Source organism: Carettochelys insculpta, chromosome 25 (genome assembly GCF_033958435.1).
Source record: "Carettochelys insculpta isolate YL-2023 chromosome 25, ASM3395843v1, whole genome shotgun sequence".
Lineage (NCBI taxonomy): Eukaryota > Metazoa > Chordata > Testudines > Carettochelyidae > Carettochelys > Carettochelys insculpta.
The window spans coordinates 9,726,134-9,747,093 of NC_134161.1; the positions used below are offsets into that span (position 1 = coordinate 9,726,134).

Consider the following 20,960-nt stretch of genomic DNA (forward strand, 5'->3'; position numbering starts at 1 on the left):
TTTGCACATGGCTCAGGGGGCTGCTCCTCTGACAGTTTTTGTTACCTCACTTATTTTGGTCAGTTTCATTACTAACATTAAAGGGCCAGCTTCCTGAATCTGACCTGAGTTAGAAAAATGCAGCGTTGAGAGCTGCTTGAGCATGCTCTGCTTTTAAGTTCAGTCTGAACTGCCCCAGCAGCAAGAGAATGTGGGAGATTGGTGGCTGCTGCTAAGAAACAGCAACTGTATAAGACAAAAGAGCTTGAGCCACCTGAGCATCGTTCCTCTCCAAGATGGTGTGCGAGCCCATAAGTCTCCTTGCCCCTTGAAACAACAGAACAAAGATGGAAGCACCAAACTGTACTCTTGGTACTGGACAGTAACAACACTTTTGCAGTGTTACCAGCAGGTTGCAATGCATTCTGTTTCCCACAGCTCTCACACCCTCAAATGCTCTGTGGCTGAGCAGTGCTGCTACATTCCTGAACTACCTTTTCACCATGCATGGGCCTCTATCCTGCAACCCTGATTCAGGTGAGTAATCCTTACTCTTGCAAATAATCCCATTGAGTAAGGATTTACTCACATCAGCAGGAATGGGGTGTATGATCATCCCCAAAAGGGGCATTTCCCCTCTAAACTGTAATACTCTAAACTGGGAGGGAGAGAGACACAGAACAAGGCTCACCTCCACCTTGTTGAATGCTCTGTGGTGGCAACACAAACTCTGGGGCTGGGCCACATGCAGAAGGAAGAGCAGTTGCGTTTTGAGGCACTGTCTGGCTAACTGTGTTTGGCTCTGTAATAAACTTTGCGCTGTGCGCAAGGTGTGATAAGATACTTATCTGCTAGGAAACTAGGAATTACAAAGGCTACAAAGCCAAATTAAATGTAAAGTAGCTAGAACAATGAAAAATACATTATGAATAAAAAAAGTACTGAACAAATGACAGTGACTTTGATTGCTTCATTTTTATTGTTCTGTGTAATTCTGTCTTATTTCCATATACACAGAGAGGGTTCTTTCCTGCCATTGGGGGGGAGAGGTGATTGTCCTACATGACAGACTATGTTTAACAGTCCCTTGGGGCAAATCCCACCCCCCAGCTCCTTGTCAATCAGAAGACAGGGAATCCTAGTGCAGCATTCCCAACAAATAGGTTCCCCTCCCTAAAAGTGCTTGAGAGGGTAATGGAGTCTGTCGGTAGGAGCATCTAACAAATTACAGGGTTAGTAGAAGATGAGACACACACACAAAACATCTGCTTAGCTGGAGAAAATCAGAAAGGAGGGAGGATAAAATATGGCCATTCATTTACCCTAAGGAGGCTGTCAAGGCTCTTTAATAATTGAGGAGGTTAAGTGACTTGCTTAAAGTCCCACAACACAATGAATGTCACAGGCAAATATGGAATCCTACATTCCTGACCCACTTCCTCTGCTCTAGGCTCTACTGCTGGGGATTGCGGGTTAGTGTTCCTCCCGTAACATTTTAGGCTGAATAAGTGAGCCTAGGAAAAATGAAAACTTCCAACATAACCTAAATAAGGGAGCGTTCTTCCTCCATTTTAAACGCTGGAGATTCTAAAAACTTATTAGGTATTTCTGTTGGAACATGCTTAATATTTAGCTGTGCTCCACCTGTGTGCTATGGGTAGTCTGAGGAGCCTGATCTGGTTGGGTCTTTGAATAACCACCACTTTGAATTCTGGTTTGGGTCTCTCTAACCCCAGATAAAAGCAGAGGAGTTCCATGTTCGGAAAGCATGCCTGTGTCAGTGAGCACTTTATCTATTTAGGAGTAAAGAATCCATGTGGCAGATTCACCTTGCTACTGTATCTGCATCTGTCTATACACTGTTAGTACTGCGTTTATAAGGGAAACAATTGACGAGAGAATTGCTCTGCAATAATTTGGTCACATAAGACTAACACCAAGTATTCAGCACAGTGAATAATTATTACAAGAAATAATGCAGTATTAATGGCTATGGGAGAAAATCACCACGGTTTGCCTCTAGGTGGTGCAACTGTACCATAATAACTTTTAATTAGCTATAAAAAGCTCCTCGAATTGCAAAGCCACCTCATCATTTTCCCGTTCTGTTTCATTTGCTTGCTTACCTAAACCAGACTGTCTCTCTCCTCCCTTCAGGGGCTCCGGTCTTTTACTCTCTTTCTGAAATTAGCAAAGTTTCCTCAAACGGGAGTTTCCTCTCCCAGGGTTGTTCTCCTGTGATTGTTCCAAGACACTAGTTGATATCGGTTATTTCCATGGTAAGCAAACACTACCAGTGGTGCAAGTTAATAGAGCAAGGCTAATGGAGACAGCTAAGACAAGCAGTTGCTAAGTGAAACAAACATCAGTTCTAACAATTGTTGCAGTTTATAGCAGGGAATCCCAAATTATCAGCGAGCAGCTTGAGGGCATGGCTATACAGTTAGTGTATGACAAGCTGGGCTGTAAATCTGCATTGCACTAGCTTGCCACGTGCTAACTGGCTGTGTGAACCCTGCACCCATGTGTTGAGTATTCTGAAGTAGGTTAAAACACTCTGGAACTTGTTTGAAGGAGTGGGTTGTGCATGGCCAGCTAGTTCCCTATGATTCACTAATTCTCTGCATGCTGAGCATTATCATAAATGTTGCGCAGCTCTAAGCTGCTATGAACTTTCTGCTTCTCCAGATCCTTCTTTCCCATTTGCAACAACAGCCTAAGGTGCAGGGCAGCATGAAGAAGCATGTGAATGGGAGACAGCAAGCATTCTGTGGTGCTGGGTTATGATACTCTTTTTCATAATTGAAGTGACAGTTCAGGCTTTATCAGTTGAGCACCATGCTGAAGTGACCTTGCTGATGGTTACATGCGTCAGGGTAATGTGACATAACCTTGAGTACTGCAATGTCAAGTTATCATTGTTCAAAAGAACATGGAAAAGGGAATAAATGATACTTGTATCTACAAGGCCGTTAGATGACAGTGGGAGCAAAACTTAGCATGGAGCAGTGCCATCTGCAGCCCAACCCCCTTTGCTCAGCATGCGTCAAAGGAGAATCCTTTAGCAAATGGAGTCCTGAAGTCGAAGTCAAGGCTGTGCAATGTCCAAGCCAAATGGAAGAGAATTTACATTTTCCCTTATTTCTTCTTGGTGCTGAAGAGTTCTCCCAAACCTGGCTGGAGTGATTTGGTCCTTCCAACTTCAGAGTGCCTGCAAGGAACAGAAGCCCATCCCCACCTTATGAGTAATGCTTCTTATCAGAAGCATAGTCTTGTGTATAATAACTGATGTTACATCTGTTCATAGCACCTGAGAGGCTGCACAGAGAGCTGCATTGTTAAAAATGCAACCGTACATGCAGTCAAATGCAGAAATGGTGCTTTCAGTTCTAAACGTGGAGTCCTGTATCTGAATGTAGAAGTTCTGCAGCATCTTTTGGAAATAGCAAAAGGGGAACAACATAAGAACATAAGAATGGCCATACTGGGTCATTTTCAAAATACATTTTCAAAATACGTGTGAAACAGCAACAGGTTTAGTTTTTTAAATTGGGGAAACCAGGACACTGTAGAATATACCACACCCAAAAAGCCATTGGAGCCAATCTCCAGTTGCCTGGGGACCTAGAGTGCATTAGAAGTGTTGGCTTGTGAAGAGCAGTAAAGGAAGAATAGTTCAGGGTGGGATTCTGGATTAGCTGGCTAAAACTTGGGGATTTCGTTATTGACAAATATGCTTTCTGTCCAACTGAGGATACGAGTAGATTGACCTAAATTTCCCAGCAAGCTGGATAGCCCTGGAAATTTTGTTTCAAACACACCAAGGAAGAAAGGATGAGGAATGCCAAGTCCACCTAGTGGCAGAGATCCCTAGGCTGTCACAGAGCCGGGCACGTGCCAGCCTGTAGAGGCTCAGCTTCAATGACATTACATTGGAAAACTGCTAAGCAGCTGTACCATGGAGACATCAGGTTTGATTCCCCTGCTTTACTACCTACTCAACATGTGACTTGAGCAAGTTTCTTTCTGCTTGTTTCACATCTGTAACAGGGTGCTAATAGCCCAGCTGTACTTCACTGAGGTGCATGAGGAGAAATACATAAATGCTTAGCTACTGTAGTGTACATTAGGGGTTATGTGAAATAAGTTCCTGACAGAACAAGGCTAAGGCACAGCCAAGTCTTTTGCTATTCATGTTATAAGAACGTAAATGCACCCACAATCTAGACATGCTCAACTGCTTCCAGTGCCACGGTGGAAGTGTCGGCCACAAGGCATGCCAGGAAACATAGTTCTCTGCCCCCCCATTTCTCTAAGTCTTTTGTCAGGATTACATAACATCCCCATTTTACTACACTTCTTCCTAGTGGTTTTTAGGGTACCCCACAAGTTGGAGAACAGAATCGGTCAGATGTTCACTATACACTAGCCACACCCCAGTTTTTTAATCAAGCTTATGTACCTTATTGCAGGTCACAGCCCATCTATCCTTGGCTACTCCTCCACAGGCACAGCACAATTTTCCTTGTTTTCCGATGGAATAGCGAGGTAGTCAGTCCTAAAGAGCAAAGGAGAGTTCTCACCACAGGTCAAAAGAACCCTGGGTGGTGCTAGAAGCAAGCTTAAACTGAGATATTTCAAGGGTACGGTTGAAATTGAAATTGTTGAGAGTTGCCATTGACACCCTGCTTTTCAGAGGCACTGAGTGCCTGTGACCTGGCATCTCTGGTAGGTCAGACTTTAACTGCCCTTGGCTTCGTAAGGTGCAGAGTAACATCATAGAGAACACCCCTTAAAAATTCTTTTGGGTGGATTTTGACCCAGGATAGTGTCATAGGAATATATTCTCCCTACCCCCACTGCATACAAAGGGCTTTGTTCGCTGATGTAAATGTGAGGTGGGAAACACAGTTTGGAACAATCCCCAGGAGCCTGATGCTTGAATTGTCTTTGCCTCAGTCTTTTTTGCCACCAATACATGTTGCTCATGATCATGAGTTCGGCATAATACGGGTTGTAACAAAGTTTGGCCAGGCCGAGGGCAGGAGGGAGTTTTGGTGGTGATGGACAGCATCTAAGCAATGAAGATCCTGCTGTTTGTAACCTAGGCAACCAGGTGACTCCGTTGTTTCCTGGGGAACAAAAGTGTCACCTGGAGCCTGGCTGGTTAGGTTACAAAGAACAGGGTCTTCCACAGCTTATGTGTTGCCCATCACCACACACAGCACTTTGTCACACAGGCAAGTCCCACGAAAGTGTCTCCTATGGTCTTCTGAAAAGATGCCTTGTGATACTGCAATTGAGCACAGTTTGGCCAACATGTCTTCACTTTGAGTTGCAAAAAAGGCCTGTGCTAACCAAGTGTACAGACCCTTTCATGGGAGATTCAGTCTTGCTACATTTCACAAGGATTCAGCGATGTGGCAATAAAAACGAATACAAGATTGAAATGCTTTTAATTGTGGCCAGATGCCCTGGTGAACACTGAGCCACATTGGGTAGCTTCTGCAGCAGGTGAGACGCTCACTCATGTATGCAGGTCTGTGAAGATTTTTTACTTACGCATTTTCCTGAACAGTCTCCTCTGCTTTGGAGACTTTCCTGTAGCAATAGATCATTTCAATCAGCAGCCACAAGGTGAGGAAAACCAGGAGAATGTACATCATAATTTCGGAGATGATGGATGTGAAATCTTCACTAGCTGTTGGAGAAAGAGAGATTAGAGGAGGCTCCACTACAAAATTCAGTCTCAAAGAACCCGTCCTTTCCTGTTGTCAGCCAGATAAAGTTACCTGCAAGAATGACCAATGAAAGATGGAGGCTTGTAGGCTGAAACAGTCTTATTGGAACACAGGCCAGCAGTCTGAGTCTGCTGTCAGAAATGGGGGCAGTGACTCAACTGCCATTGGCATGAGTAGCTCTGAGGATGCCTCAGAGACTGTGGCTCCGTGAAGAACAGACTCTGATAATATAGCAGCAGATCACCTTGACCTGCAGCACCCGAGCAGAGGCCTTCCACTCCTGTCCTCACACCAGCTGTCAGAAGTGGACGAAGAATCTCAACCTGGTCTGAGAGGGGTGGGATTTGGATGCGGGGGGGGGTGGGGGAGGGAAGGAATTTCCCTATCAGCTGTTTCACCCTGCGTGCTCATGGAAATAAGATATGTGTGTGTGCTCAAGCTTGCCACTAATTCAATTATGTTCTCCCCAGAGCGTGCACATGCACAACCCCCCCGCCCCATCCAATTTTAATTTACCCGGATGCCAATTGGATTTTATGGTGCTCTAGTTTTCTAATCCCTGAGGCATTGCTAGATGTCCTGTCCATCTTGAGGTGACCATCAGAAATGCATACAAAATTGAAAGGCTTTTAATTGTGGGTAGCAGGACTTGTAGAGAAGGGAGAGAGGTTCACAATGAGGACAGGTGGAAATCCTGGCTTACTGAAGCTAGCAACTGCATACCTACCGCCATATGACCAGCATTTCACTGCGGGGGTGTAATGCAGGTGTAGGAAAGAGAGCAATGTACAGCTGAAGACAGAAGAGAAAAAGCGAGATCGACACAATGTGAGAGGGAGGAAAAGAGGGAAAACATCATCCTGCCAGAACTGTGCACTGAGCACCACTAGGGTTTAGTGCGAGTACTGAGCTGAAAAAAACAGGAAGCCCAGTGCACTGTGTGCTTGATACGTTGTGTTTCACTTGCTGTCCCCTTTCCCAGGAGCTCCTAACTAAGCCCAGCTCGTTTACATCTTCCAGGACAAATTTTTGAGCTCCAAAACCTGGAATATGCCCAACACAATGGGTGCAGGGTTTCATATCTGAGCCTGCAACAAACTCGCTGCAACAAAGTGTGGCTGGAAAAAGAGCAGATTCTGAACGCAATGAATCGTTGGCAGCTTCCCCACCCCTCACAGAGATATCCCTGAGAAGAGCATGGTCTGGTTTGCAGGCACATCACACACACACATCCTCCATACCCTTCTCTGCCACAGTGAGATGGATCATTCTGGAGCTTGTGAAGAGTGGACGATGAATCTCAAAGTCAAACTCCCGGGTGACGTTACAGGTGTAGATCCCCGAGTCATTCAAGGTCACATTTAATACAGTGATGGACACATCCTGCATGTCTTTGCTCCCATTCCACTGTAGCCGGCCACTGAAGCGGCTTGGAAATTCCTGGTGTACTTTTCTATATTCATAGATCTGGTGAGGGTGAAAGGGAAGGAGTCATTAGTTACTTGTCCAAGCCCATACACAGGTATTTCTGGGGGGCGGGGGGGACTGCTTTTTTTTTTTTTCTTTTTAAATGTGGACAATACAAGGTTGTTCAAAATAATCACATAATGAATATAGGCAGGACATGTTAGTGAAAAATTTGAGTGGAAACCATGATTGGCAAAATGATTGTTATAACATTTAACAATTTTTCAGTAAAAAAGGTTTTATGGAAATTACCTTCTGGGATCTTGCTGAAATATCATAAGTGAAAGACAATATTCCCTTTCCTCCTCCTCCTCTCTCCTGCTGCTCACAGCATGCTGGGAAATACAGTCCTATTCCTGCTCTGGAGACAGCTCCCTCAGTAGGGAGCAGGCCAAGGAACTACAACTCTCAGGGTGCCTTGGGTTCTCCATCATGCCCTGCAGGCTCCCCCTACACAGCACATCTGGGAGGAAGGGAAAGAAACTGGACATGGTGGTGGGGGTGTATTTTACACACACACCCCCTCCCTGTATATGGGCCTGTTAGCAAATTGTTGGGTGCGGCCTACTCCCCCTCTAGCTTTTGATAGTGCCCAACTATTAGGTGGCTTAGAGCTTCTCTTCCTGAAGCATCATGTGTTATTCTTCTCCAGTGCTCTTCAGCTGGACAGCTCAAAACACTTGACAAAAAAAGAGCAAATAGAATTGCATCCATTATACAGGTGGGTAAAAGGAGACACAGCTGAACCAAGTGACTTGGCCAAGCTCAAAGCAGAGCAGAGGCAGAGGCAGGAATCACTCATGCTACTATGGTAAATACAAACAATTGTGTGCGTGAGTATTGGAAATAGTTGTTCAAACTCAAGTGTTACAAGAGAAAATTGAAATTATGCTAACAATAAATGTAATGACTTATTTATATAGCCATCATTATTGGAGGCCTGATCTTCCCGAAGTGGGCTTCTCTTTTTGCACCCTCAGCTTTATGAGTGTAAGTTGTTCTGTGCTTGAAGTTATTTTTACGAATGGTGCACACAGAGCAGATACTTGTATGTCTGAATGTACTAACGTGCCCACAAATAATTGTAGGTGCAAAACTGTACGTACTGTTATGTGCACCCACAAATTGCAGGAGCAAGAAGGGAGGCAATTGTTTGGCTGTCTATTAGCCGTTCATGTAAGAAGCACTGGATGGTGGGTTAGGAGGTTGGTGAGAGCATGCAGACTCTTTTGCCAGTCCCTAGTGGCCCAGTCCATGGCCTTAAAACACTCCCTTGAATCTCACTCATTAGCATACTGAGCAGATGAGCCAATCCTGAATTCCCTTTTAATCCTTTCAAGTTGTCCCTCTCAGCTGGAACTCAACCAGTGGGGAAGTATGTGGAACTCACCCTGAAACCAAAACCCTTACTTGTTTCCATGAGCAGGTGAAAATAGGCAAGACTGAATATACTCAGGCCTCCATATAAACAAGATTCATTAAAAAAAAATTTCTTTTTTACCATGTCCACATCTATTTTAACTCAGAAGAATGTTTCAATATCTTCTCAGACAGAAATCAAACAAATATCTGTGCAAACACAGATAATCTGTTTCATGAATCAAATTAACTTTCTTAAGGCTATCACCATCATTAAAACAGTAGATGAAAGCAGTAAATCGTAGTTTCAGTGAAATCAACAGCTATGACTTCATGGACTTCAGTGGTATGAGGTTTAATTTACAGAGATCGGTTGTTGGGCATGAAGGTGAGGTCTTGGAATTTGCCAGAAATCAGGATGCCTGGTTCTGACATTGCTTTCATATGCATCACAGTTTATAGCTCGACTGTTCAACAAGCAAACTGGCACAAGATGCATCAGTCCACCTTTCAGTCTTTTAACTGCACACTCCCCACCCCACGAATGCTCATCACTGAATAAATCATTTAGTTAGTCTTTAAAGTGCTACATGTATGGGGTTTTGTTTAGTTGGAGTACAGACTAACACAGCTACCTCTCTGTTACTACTCTCCCACCTATATTTGGCTGTCTGCATTGCTACCCTGCATTCCCACTGTGAAGTTTGAGCAAAACCAAGATGCTGTATTGTAGTTGTCCCTCGTGCAGTCTCAGTTTGCTGCTGTTAAACCTAATTTAGGGGCTGTGTCCTGTGGGAAATAAGGCCGCTGTCTTTTCCTGTTAGAAGTGCAGTGTGAAACAAAATTAGACAAAATGCACGTTGCTGGCTTGCACTCTACCACTGGCCAACTGTGCAGCTCGGGCAAGTCAGTTTACATTTTGGTGCCTCCAGTGAGAAGATGGTTAGGAGGCAATGTTTCGAAAGTGCTTTGGTACCTGTGTGTGTGGGATATGCTATAAATGAAAATGTGAACATACTGGGTCAGACCAATGATCCTTCTAGACCAGTGTCCTGTCTTCTGACCGAGGTTAATACCAGGTGCCCCACAGGGAGTGAACAGACCAGGTAATCAAGTGAGCCATCCCGTCACCTATCCCCATTTTCTGACACAGGCTAGGGGCACTGTCCATGCCCAGCCTAGCTAATAGTTATTGATGGACCTATTCTCCATGAATTCATCTTCTTATTTTTTAATACGATTATAATCTTGGCAAGAACTTTCACAGGATGACTGTGTAAAGTAGTACTTCCTTTTGTTTGTTGTAAACCTGCTATGTATTTTCATTTAGGGACTGCTAGTTCTTGTGTTGCGGTTCATGCATGGTAGTGGAAGGGTTAGGTTGAACAACTTAGGGAGCATTCTCATCTGCAGTACTGTGTGAGAGGCCTCAAGGAATTTCTAGCTTCCTCAAATCAAACTTAACATGTAACACATTACAACTGCTGCTTTCATTTTCCTGGTGTGACCTTCACCAAAATTAATGCTCTGCAAGGCATTTTTACATCCCTGCCCCCACATATTTGCTGGATATTTCCTCCATAATAGGGGCAACAGAAGCAATGAATTAGCTTAACAATTATGCTTACCAGCTCATCTTTCCCCCCTTCAGTCTTGAAGAACCATTCTACCACAGTGCTTGCAGAAACCTCCTCCCTCTTCATGCAAGAGATACAGAGCAGCTTCATGTGAGTTCCTTGGACAGCCTCCGTCTCTGAAGGAACTTCCACACAGACTGGAGAACAGATGCCAACTGAAGACCACAGGAACAAAATAGCAGCAGAGAGAGAGAAAGACAAAGGAAAATAAATGATCTGTTATTCAGACTTCATCATTTATAGACATACAGTGAACCTCACTGGATAACCATCTAATATGTTGTTGGTGCTCATGGACAATGGATAAAAGTTTAAACTGGCAAGTTTTACAAACCTACCTTCCTCCAAGCTGAATTAAATACATAATTAATTAGTAGCATGTGATTGCAGCAGGCAAATTCTCAGAGAGTCTGCTTTGCCATATTTCAAAGTCTTTTTAGAGTAATTAATGCTATGTAAGAAAGGAAGCTACATGATACCTTCTTTCCCAGCCAATAACAGGTAAACCTGTAGTGAAGTCTGTTAACAACACTTACTGAATTCTCTTTTACAACCATCTCTGAATCCACCAGCTCGGAGCAACTATGCACTAGGTGAAGGGGGATAAATGTTTCAGGGGCATGCTGTGTCCAGATGCAACACTTTGTCTTCACTGGGCTCAACTCATTCAGTTCTGTGGTTCTGTAATTTTTATTTAAGTACAAGAGGCTCTGACTCAGGCAGAACTGGCAGTGGGAAAAGGGATTGACTCTGTATGATAGCCAAAAAGGCTTTCAATTAGGGCATCACAAAAATTGGCAGGTGTAAAATATTTCCTTCCTTAAGAAGGCAGCTGCTTTTTTTAATGCAGCGATGGCACTACAGACCTCGACTCATCAAATGCTGTCCTCAGATGGGCAATAGTAACAAGAGTATCTGCTCTGCATAAAAGAGAATTTAAATAGAGATGCAGCAAAAATTCATATGCAAATTCGACACTAACACATGGTATGAACAGAAACATCAATTACCTCCTGCATTACAAGGACTGCTTCCCTTCCTTTGAATCTCATAATTATCTCAGGCAGGACACTTAACATCCCCCATCCCTCTGCCATCTACTTCAGTCCTATGTATTTGTCAGGTGTATTGCAAATGTTTTGTCAGTCTGTATTGGACATGAGATTGAGCTGATGAGGTGGGTTTGTCCATGAAAGCTCATCACCAAATAAATCATTTTGTTAGTCTTTAAAGTGCTACATTTCTGCTGTTTTGTTTTGTTGGAGTACAGCCAAACACAGCTACCTCTCTCTGTTATATAGGCCGCTATCTCTTCATTTGATCAAGATGCTGACTGTTACCTGCATCCTCTTTCCTGTAGATGGGATTCTGAGCTTGTCTTTTGCAGCTGTTCCCTCACCATAATTTGTTCTAGCTAACAACAACCTGCACTGTTTTCTGAATTTAGCTGTTCACCTGTACCAGGAGAGCTGTTGGTTTGATTTCCTGTTCCTGAAGGGGGTGGGGGGGTGAAGAGCTTGTTTCCGGCCATCCAGGTGGATTGCCTAGTTTCTGGTGTATGTAGGGGGGGTAGGGTGAGGTGATAAGATGATTTCATATTTTTGCCTGCAGAAGCTGCTCAACATGAATTAAATATTGCTTGGGCAAGGTCAGTCCCACTACTCCCTCGGTAGTGCAGGGGTTTGGGTATACCTCTGATGTGTGCAAGAAGTGGATTGGAATGTGCTTGTTGGTAATTCACGATGTGGGTGTCCTTGCATTGTAGGTGATTGCCTGCTTGTTGCAGCTCTTCTGTCAAAGACATGTGCCCTGGGCCAGGCCTATTGTTACCCTCGCTCTCTACTCCTGTGGTTTCATATACTGGCCCATGTTGTGAGAGCTGTTGGTTCAAGCTCCCCAGCTGCCAATTCAGCACAAAGGCTTGCAATGGAATCTCTTGCCTGGGGTGATATTAACACAGGCTTTTCTCAAATGCAGCATGCATGTGGCTTGGTCTTTGTGGCACTGGGGTGGAGATGCCTCTCTCTTGAGTGCTGAAGCTGGTTCCCTTGCATAAAATGGTATTTGGGCCTGGTGCTCCTGCAGGGCCCTCTGTTGATGGCAATTAAGTTCTCTGTCTTAGTGCAGAGCAGGTGGTATCCAAGGACATCTGGTACATAGTCCCTGATCTTTCTGGGGCTGTAGGGGGTGTGTGTGTGGGAGTGGGAGGGTGGCACTCTGCTTGCCTGTCCAAGGCATTTCACTTTGATAAAATTAAGATTTGGAGCAGGCTTCCACTGCATGCTCTGAGGTTGGCCAGCTGTCAGGCTATGTCCCTGCTGGTGGGGGAGGGGGAAAGCTGCTGCTTTGAATCTAGTGTGCTACGTGTGCTGTCTTCTTTTGGTAATGGCCAGTGAGTTACCAGTGTTTTTTTTTCTGTGGAAGCTGTTCCACTTGTGGTAAATATGCATTGGGCTGGGTCTGTAACTAAGCCCACTGTCTAGTCCAGTGGTTGGGATTCTTGCCTTGGTTGTGGGAGATGCTGGTTCAAGCCCCCTTACTGCTTGTTCAGAGCTGGGGCTTGCCCTGGGATCCCCTGCCTCGGAGGTGACTGTCCTTTGTGGTGGGGGGGGGCATCCTTATCCTAACCCCCTTTCTTTCTCCAGAGGCCACTGTTTTCTTGGGAAAGGGAGAGGGAAAGGAGGGATTGCATCTTGGCTCACTTCTGTCTCAAGCGAAGGCCACGTGAGTTGGGTCAGGCTCCCGACACCTGCTCTGAGGTTGGCCAGTCGTCAGGCTATGCCCTTTCTACAGGAGAGAGAGACGCTGCTTTGAATATTCCTTCCTTTGTAGTCGCCGCTGCATTGCCAGTGTCTTTTTCCCGTGGAAGCTGTTCGACTGGCGATAAATACGCCTGGGGCTGGTCCCTTTACTAGCTCCACTCTCTAGTCCAGTGGTTCGGGTACTCGCCTGGGTTGTGGGAGATCCTGGTTCAAGCCCCCCAGCTGCCTGTTCAGCGCTGGGGCTTGCACTAGGATCCCCTGCCTCCTAGGTGACTGTCCTTTGTGGGGGGCCATCCTTGTCTGAGCCCCCTCTCTTTCCCCAGAGGCCTTTGTCTTCTTGGGAAAGGGAGGGGGCTCGGACAAGGATCGCTCCCCAGACTCTCTCCCAGGAGGTGGCCACCCCAGTTCACACCCCTCAAAAGAGCAGGGGAGTGCCCTGGGGTAGGCTGCAGCCTGGGCTTGTATCCCAATCACGGTGGACTAGAGAGAGGGGCCTCTTGCTGCTCAGCAGCAAAAGTTCTTTACGAAAAAGCAGCAAGAGGCCCTGTGAGCAGCCAACCCATCAGCCACACAGGGCTGGTTTCCACCCCTCAGGGGCACCCAGCAGACAGAGCAGGGACTTGAACCAGGGGCCCTCAGATCCTTAGGAGAGACCCTCAGCCCCCTACTCCACACACGGCACTGAGGGCAGCCTCTGCTCCAGTTACTATGTCCTGAAAGTGGAGCCCTTGAGTGCTGAGAAAACAAAGCACCACTTGACACTCACCAAGCAGAAAGGAGACTTGAACCAGCACCGCATTGGCTCCAGGCCATAAGCCAGAGCCACAGCCCTAGAGCAGCAGTCACGCACACCTCCCAGCCCACTTCTCCCTTCGTACTTGCTGAAAGCGGCTCCTCTTGGACAGAAGGAGTCTCTGCCTCTGACTTTCCCCGCCACCCAGCCCTTGGGGCATCCAGTCGAGAGAGAAGTGACCCAGGATCAATTCCCTCCGCTTTGAGAAAAAAGGGGATTTGAACCCTTGACTTCTAGGAGACAAGGCAGAGCTTGAACCACTCAACCAGCCTGGACTTGGTTGCGGAGCCCACGGGAAGGGAAAGTGGTTCTCCGACAACAGCGAAAACAGACGGCGCGCAGCCACCCAGGGCTGCCTCCACGCCCCGCGTTTAGGCCGTTCACCTGAGAGACAGGCCAGAAGGGCTCAAATCCCACCCCGGCAAGGGGTTTTGAACACTCAGCTCTCACCCACTCCCACGACTCAACTCCAGGGGGCTGCTTGGGCAGCAAAAAGCAAGCGAGCACAGCAGCTTTTTGAGCTCCCGACAAGCCCCCACCATCCAAAGCCCTATAGCACTGCGTGCCTTTTGCCACACGGAAAGGGCCTGAAGTGGAGGAGGAAGGAATCGAACTCGCGGCAGCCACCTGCCAAGCAACTGGCCAAACCACTGAACTACTCGAGGCTCAGTGGGGAAAGGCCTGGGGGGGCAGTGACCCAGTGACCGTTGGTTGTTGACGGGCGCTGAGCCTCCCTGGGCTGGCCGTCACTTCAGAATCAGGGCTAAGGCCTTTGCGATCGCACAGAGCCAGTCAAATCCCTGCTCTGGAGCTCAGGGAAAGGCAGCTGAACCGGCCTCTTCTCTTGACGGGTCCCCACCTCTGCGTAGGCTCTCTGCCTAGGAATCCCGCAGGCGAGTGAGCCGCCTACCGAGACGGTTTAGTGTCAGCCTCCGAGGGACCTGTGAGATGCCCCTGCCGCGAATCAGCCGAGGGAGAGGTGGTAGCGGGGTCCTCGGGAGCTTTTCACTCGGTGGTTGGGTCCCTCCCGAGGGACGCAAGGACCGGAGAGTTACCCCCTTCTCCTGACGCGAGAACCACGGGCCTCTGCTGAAAGCAGTGGGTGTGTAACAAACCCCAGGCAGCGTTTCGTCACACAAGAGGGAGGCAGGTAGCCAGCCGGCCAGCCTGGGGAAGGGGCTGCCAGCAGAGGTGCCCAAGGACAATGCTGAAAGAGGGGCTCAGAAAGACAAGGGCAAAGGGGGTAGGAATGGAGTCCATGAAGGACTCTGAGCCAAGCTGGTGCGGGGCGCGGCCCTGTGCTTTGCCCGTGCTTAAGACGCTGAGGGTGAGCGGCAAGGCCGGGCTTACCGACTTGCTCTCTCGTCCTCCTTGCCTCTCAAAGCAGTCCCACTCCTCTACTCCTGTGCCACTCACCAGTCCTGTTGCACTGAGCGCAGGGCTGAGAGTCTGCTGGGGATATGGACGGCTCAAATGATACACGAGGGGTCAACTGAGGACATAGAGACCAATTGGGGGGTTGGGGCGGGTCACAGAACGTGCACGGGGGTTCAGTTTGAGGCCGGAGAGTTCAGCCGAGGTGAGAGAGAGAGCGAGCAGGGAGCGAGCCTGCCAGGGCCTCACTGTTAGGAAAATGAGAAGGATTCAGGCAGAATGGGGTCAAAAGAGGAGGCAAAGACCAATTAGGGGGGTTACTGAAAGTTCACCGGGGTTGGAACTGAGGCCAGAGAGGTCAAACGAGAGCAGAGGGAGCAGCGAGCAAGTCCGACAGGGGCTCGCTGTTAGGGAAAGGGGCAGGATTGAGGGAGAATTGGGTCAAAGGTGGACACAGAGACCAATTACGGGGTTGCTGAAAGTTCCCTGGGGTTGAAATTGAGGCCGGAGAGTTCAAATGAGGTCACGGAGCACACAGAGGAAGTCAGTTTGGGCCTCACTGGAAGGGAAAGGGGCAGGATTGAGCCAGAACGGGGTCAAATGAGGGCACAGAAGCCAATTATGGGGTCGCTGAAAGTTCACCGGGGTTCAAATGGAGGCCGGAGAGTTCAAACAAGGTCACAGAGCACACAGAGGAAGTCAGTTTGGGCCTCACGTGAAGGGAAAGGGGCAGGGTTGAGGGAGAACTGGGTCAAATGAGGACACAGAGCCCAATTATGGGGTCGCTGAAAGTTCCCTGGGGTTGAAATTGAGGCCAGAGAGTTCAAAAGAGGTCACAGAGAGCAAGTCAGTTTGGGCCTCACTCTAAGGGAAAGGTGTAGGACTGAGGGAGAATTGGGGCAAATGAGGACATAGCGACCAATTATGGGGTCACTGAAACTGCACAGGGGTTCCGTGTGAGGCCAGAGTGTTCGTGCAATGTGACAGAGAACAAGGTTTCTGGACTTTTGGAGAGAGACAAATTGTGATCAGTTGGAATGGAGAGGGGAAAATGAGGAGACGGAGGCCAATTGGGGGTGGTCACTGAAAGTTCATAGGGGTTCCATATGTGGCCAGAGAGTTCAAATATGGGCCGAGAAAGCAAGGAGCAAGTCTTGTAGGGCCTCGCTTTTAGTTAAAAGAGCAGGAGGCTTCAACCAGAATGGGGGTGAAAAGAGGAGACAGAGACCAACTCTGGGGTCACTGAAAGTTCCCAGGGGTTCAATTCGAGGCCAGACAGCAGGGAGCAAGTCTGTTCCCTGTTAATTAGCTATGGTTTGGGCAAACAAGGAGGCCTTGCTTCTTCTGTGGGGCGCAGGCTTGGCCACACGTCTGGGTCTAATTCTTCAGCCCAAGGCGGGTGTGGGCGCTGTTTTTGGTGTCGATGGCGGGCCATGTGAGCTTGCCTGCCAGGTTAGTCGAGTGGCTTGTGTACTTGCCCCATCTCTCAGGAGCCAGGGGTTCTAATCCTGTCTCTTCCTTGAAAAGGAGGGATTGCATCTTGGCTCACCCCTGTCTCAAGCGAAGGCCGTGTGAGTTGGGTCAGGCTCCTGATACCTGCTTTGAGGTTGGCCGGTCGTCAGGCTCTGCCCTTTCTATGGGAGAGAGACGCTGCTTTGAATCTTCCTTCCTTTGTAGTCGCCGCTGCGTTGCCAGTGTCTTTTTCCCATGGAAGCTGTTCGACTGGCGATAAATACGCCTGGGGCTGGCCTCCTGGCTAGCTCCACTCTCTAGTCCAGTGGTTTGGGTACTCGCCTGGGTTGTGGGAGATCCTGGTTCAAGCCCCCCAGCTGCCTGTTCAGCGCTGGGGCTTGCACTAGGATCCCCTGCCTCCTAGGTGACTGTCCTTTGTGGGGGGCCATCCTTGTCTGAGCCCCCTCTCTTTCCCCAGAGGCCTTTGTCTTCTTGGGAAAGGGAGGGGGCTCGGACAAGGATCGCTCCCCAGACTCTCTCCCAGGAGGTGGCCACCCCAGTTCACACCCCTCAAAAGAGCAGGGGAGTGGCCTGGGGTAGGCTGCAGCCTGGGCTTGTATCCCAATCACGGTGGACTAGAGAGAGGGGGTTTTACTGCTCAGCAGCAAAAGTTCTTTACGAAAAAGCAGCAAGAGGCCCTGTGAGCAGCCAACCCATCAGCCACACAGGGCTGGTTTCCACCCCTCAGGGGCACCCAGCAGGCAGAGCAGGGACTTGAACCAGGGGCCCTCAGATCCTTAGGAGAGGCCCTCACACCCTGCTCCACACAGGTTGCTGAGGGCAGCTTCTGCTCCAGTTACTATGTCCTGAAAGTGGAGCCCTTGAGCGCTGAGAAAACAAAGCACCGCTTGACACTCACCAAGCAGAAAGGAGACTTGAACCAGCACCGCACTGGCTCCAGGCCATAAGCCAGAGCCACAGCCCTAGAGCAGCAGTCACGCACACCTCCCAGCCCACTTCTCCCTTCGTACTTGCTGAAAACGGCTCCTCTTGGACAGAAGGAGTCTCTGCCTCTGACTTTCCCCGCCACCCAGCCCTTGGAGCATCCAGTCGAGAGAGAAGTGACCCAGGATCAATTCCCTCCACTTTGAGAAAAAGTGGGATTTGAACCCTTGACTTCTAGGAGACAAGGCAGAGCTTGAACCACTCAACCAGCCTGGACTTAGTCAGAGAGCCCACGGGAAGGGAAAGTGGTTCTCCAGCAACAGCGAAAACAGACGGCGCGCAGCCACCCAGGGCTGCCTCCACACCCCGCGTTTAGGCCGTTCACCTGAGAGACAGGCCAGAAGGGCTCAAATCCCACCCCGGCAAGGGGTTTTGAACACTCAGCTCTCACCCACTCCCACGACTCAACTCCAGGGGGCTGCTTGGGCAGCAAAAAGCAAGCGAGCACAGCAGCTTTTTGAGCTCCCGACAAGCCCCCACCATCCAAAGCCCTATAGCACTGCGTGCCTTTTGCCACACGGAAAGGGCCACGCTGGCACTCGCCTGAAGCAGAGGAGGAAGGAGTCGAACTCGCGGCAGCCACCTGCCAAGCAACTGGCCAAACCACTGAACTACTCGAGGCTCAGTGGGGAAAGGCCTGGGGGGCAGTGACCCAGTGACCGTTGGTTGTTGACTGGCGCTGAGCCTCCCTGGGCTGGCCGTCACTTCAGAATCAGGGCTAAGGCCTTTGCGATCGCACAGAGCCAGTCAAATCCCTGCTCTGGAGCTCAGGGAAAGGCAGCTGAACCGGCCTCTTCTCTTGACGGGTCCCCACCTCTGCGTGGGCTCTCTGCCTAGGAATCCCGCAGGCGAGTGAGCCGCCTACCGAGACGGTTTAGTGTCAGCCTCCGAGGGACCTGTGAGATGCCCCTGCCGCGAATCAGCCGAGGGAGAGGTGGTAGCGGGGTCCTCGGGAGCTTTTCACTTGGTGGTTGGGTCCCTCCCGAGGGATGCAAGGACCGGAGAGTTACCCCCTTTTCCTGACGCGAGAACCACGGGCCTCTGCTGAAAGCAGTGGGTGTGTAACAAACCCCAGGCAGCGTTTCGTCACACAAGAGGGAGGCAGGTAGCCAGCCGGCCAGCCTGGGGAAGGGGCTGCCAGCAGAGGTGCCCAAGGACAATGCTGAAAGAGGGGCTCAGAAAGACAAGGGCAAAGGGGGTAGGAATGGAGTCCATGAAGGACTCTGAGCCAAGCTGGTGCAGGGCGCGGCCCTGTGCTTTGCCCGTGCTTAAGACGCTGAGGGTGAGCGGCAAGGCCGGGCTTACCGACTTGCTCTCTCGTCCTCCTTGCCTCTCAAAGCAGTCCCACTCCTCTGCTCCCGTGCCACTCACCAGTCCTGTTGCACTGAGCGCAGGGCTGAGAGTCTGCTGGGGATATGGACGGCTCAAATGATACACGAGGGGTCAACTGAGGACATAGAGACCAATTGGGGGGTTGGGGCGGGTCACAGAACATGCACGGGGGTTCAATTTGAGGCCGGAGAGTTCAGCCGAGGTGAGAGAGCGCAGGGAGCGAGCCTGCCAGGGCCTCACTGTTAGGAAAATGAGAAGGATTCAGGCAGAATGGGGTCAAAAGAGGAGGCAAAGACCAATTAGGGGGTTACTGAAAGTTCACCGGGGTTGGAACTGAGGCCAGAGAGGTCAAACGAGAGCAGAGGGAGCAGCGAGCAAGTCCGACAGGGGCTCGCTGTTAGGGAAAGGGGCAGGATTGAGGGAGAATTGGGTCAAAGGTGGACACAGAGACCAATTACGGGGTTGCTGAAAGTTCCCTGGGGTTGAAATTGAGGCCGGAGAGTTCAAATGAGGTCACAGAGCACACACACAGCGCAGGTCAGTTTGGGCCTCACTTGAAGGGAAAGGGGCAGGATTGAGGGAGAATTGGGTCAAATGAGGACACAAGGACTGTCATTGAAAGTTCACCGGGGTTCAAAGTGAGGCCAGAGAGTTCACACGGGGTCACACAGCAAGTCAGTTTGGGCCTCACTCGAAGGGCAAGGGGCGGGCTTCAGCCAGAACAGGGTCGAATGAGGACACAGAGACCAATTAAGGGTTCACGGGGGTGGAAATTGAGGCCAGAGAGTTCAAACGAGGCCAGGGCCAGCCAGGAGCAAGTCTGATATGGGCTCACTGCTTGGTAAATGAGGAAGATTCAGCAGGAATGGTGTCAAATGAGGACACAGAGACCAATTAGGCAGTCACTGAAAGTTCACAGGCGTTCAAATTGAGGCCAGAGAGTTCAAACGAGTTCTTAGAGACCAGAAAGTAAGTGTGATAGAGGCTCACTGTTAGGTAAATGAGTAGGATTCAACCAGAATGGGGTCAAATGAAGACAGAGAAACCAATTGGGGTGACTGAATGTTTACAGGGGTTCAAATTGAGGCCAGAGAGTTCCAACGAGGTCAGAGTGATCAGGGAGCAAGTCTGTTCCCTCGTAATTAGCTATGGTTTGGACAAGCAACGAGGCCTTGCTTCTTGTTTGGGACGGAGGCTTGGCCACGTGTCTGGGTCTAATTCTTCAGCCCTTTGGTGGGTTTGCACGCTCTGTTTTTGCTGTTGGTGGAGGGCCATTTTTCCCCTCACGGTTGTCTGACTTGAAGAGTTGTGGCTGGTTGAGTGGCTTGTGTGCTTTTTCCTGTTTGAGAGGTCAGCAGTTCTTCTCCCCTTAATGCCCAAATATTTGGGTTAGGCTTCCGCTGCGTGATCTGAGGTTGGCCAGTTGTCAGGTGATGTCCTTTCCATGGGAGAGATGCTACTTTGACTCTTCCTTCCTACCTGTGCTGTCTCCTTTTTGTAATGGCCACTGAGTTGCCAGTGGCTTTTCCCATGGAAGCTGTTCCACTAGCGTTAAATAGGCATTCGGCTGGGCTTATTACCAGCCCCACTCTCTAGTCCAGTGGTTTGGATACTTGCCTGGGTTGTGGGAGATCCTGCTTCCAGCCCCACAGCTGCCTGTTCAGCGCAGGGGCTTGTACTAGGATCCCCTGCCTCCTAGGCGGCTGTCCTTTGTGGGGGGCCATCCTTGTCTGAGCCCCCTCTCTTTCTCCAGAGGCCATTGTCTTCTTGGGAAAGGGAGGGGGGTTTGGACAAAGATCGCTCCTCAGACTCTCTCCCAGGAGGTGGCCACCCCAGTTCACACCCCTCAAAAGAGCAGGGGAGTGCCCTGGGGTAGGCTGCAGCCTGGGCTTGTATCCCAATCACGGTGGACTAGAGAGGGGCTTTTACTGCTCAGCAGGAAATCATCTTTTATAAAAAGCAGTAAGAGGCCTTGTGAATAGTCAACCCATGAGCTACATGGGGGCTTACATCCACACTGCAGGGCCTCCAATTTGGCAGCATGGGGATTTGATCTAGG

General features: G+C 49.3%; 1 protein-coding gene across 5 annotated transcripts in view; it reads right to left on the minus strand.

Annotated features, from left to right (window-relative positions):
- Positions 1–20,960, minus strand: part of SCN3B (sodium voltage-gated channel beta subunit 3) — a 40,293-nt gene that overhangs the window by 12,214 nt on the left and 7,119 nt on the right. For 3 of the 5 annotated variants that reach the window (XM_074977049.1, XM_074977050.1, XM_074977046.1), the window contains exons 3-7: positions 10,175–10,338; positions 6,962–7,187; positions 5,542–5,680; positions 4,442–4,537; positions 940–3,190 (exon numbers count right to left, since the gene is read on the minus strand). In XM_074977049.1, coding sequence (XP_074833150.1) covers positions 4,474–4,537; positions 5,542–5,680; positions 6,962–7,187; positions 10,175–10,338 — 593 coding nt within the window. In that variant the 3' untranslated portion in view covers positions 940–3,190; positions 4,442–4,473. Of the gene's footprint in view, positions 1–939; positions 3,413–4,441; positions 4,538–5,541; positions 5,681–6,961; positions 7,188–10,174; positions 10,339–20,960 lie in introns of those variants that run through there. The other 2 variants (XM_074977047.1, XM_074977048.1) reach the window with 2 other exon arrangements.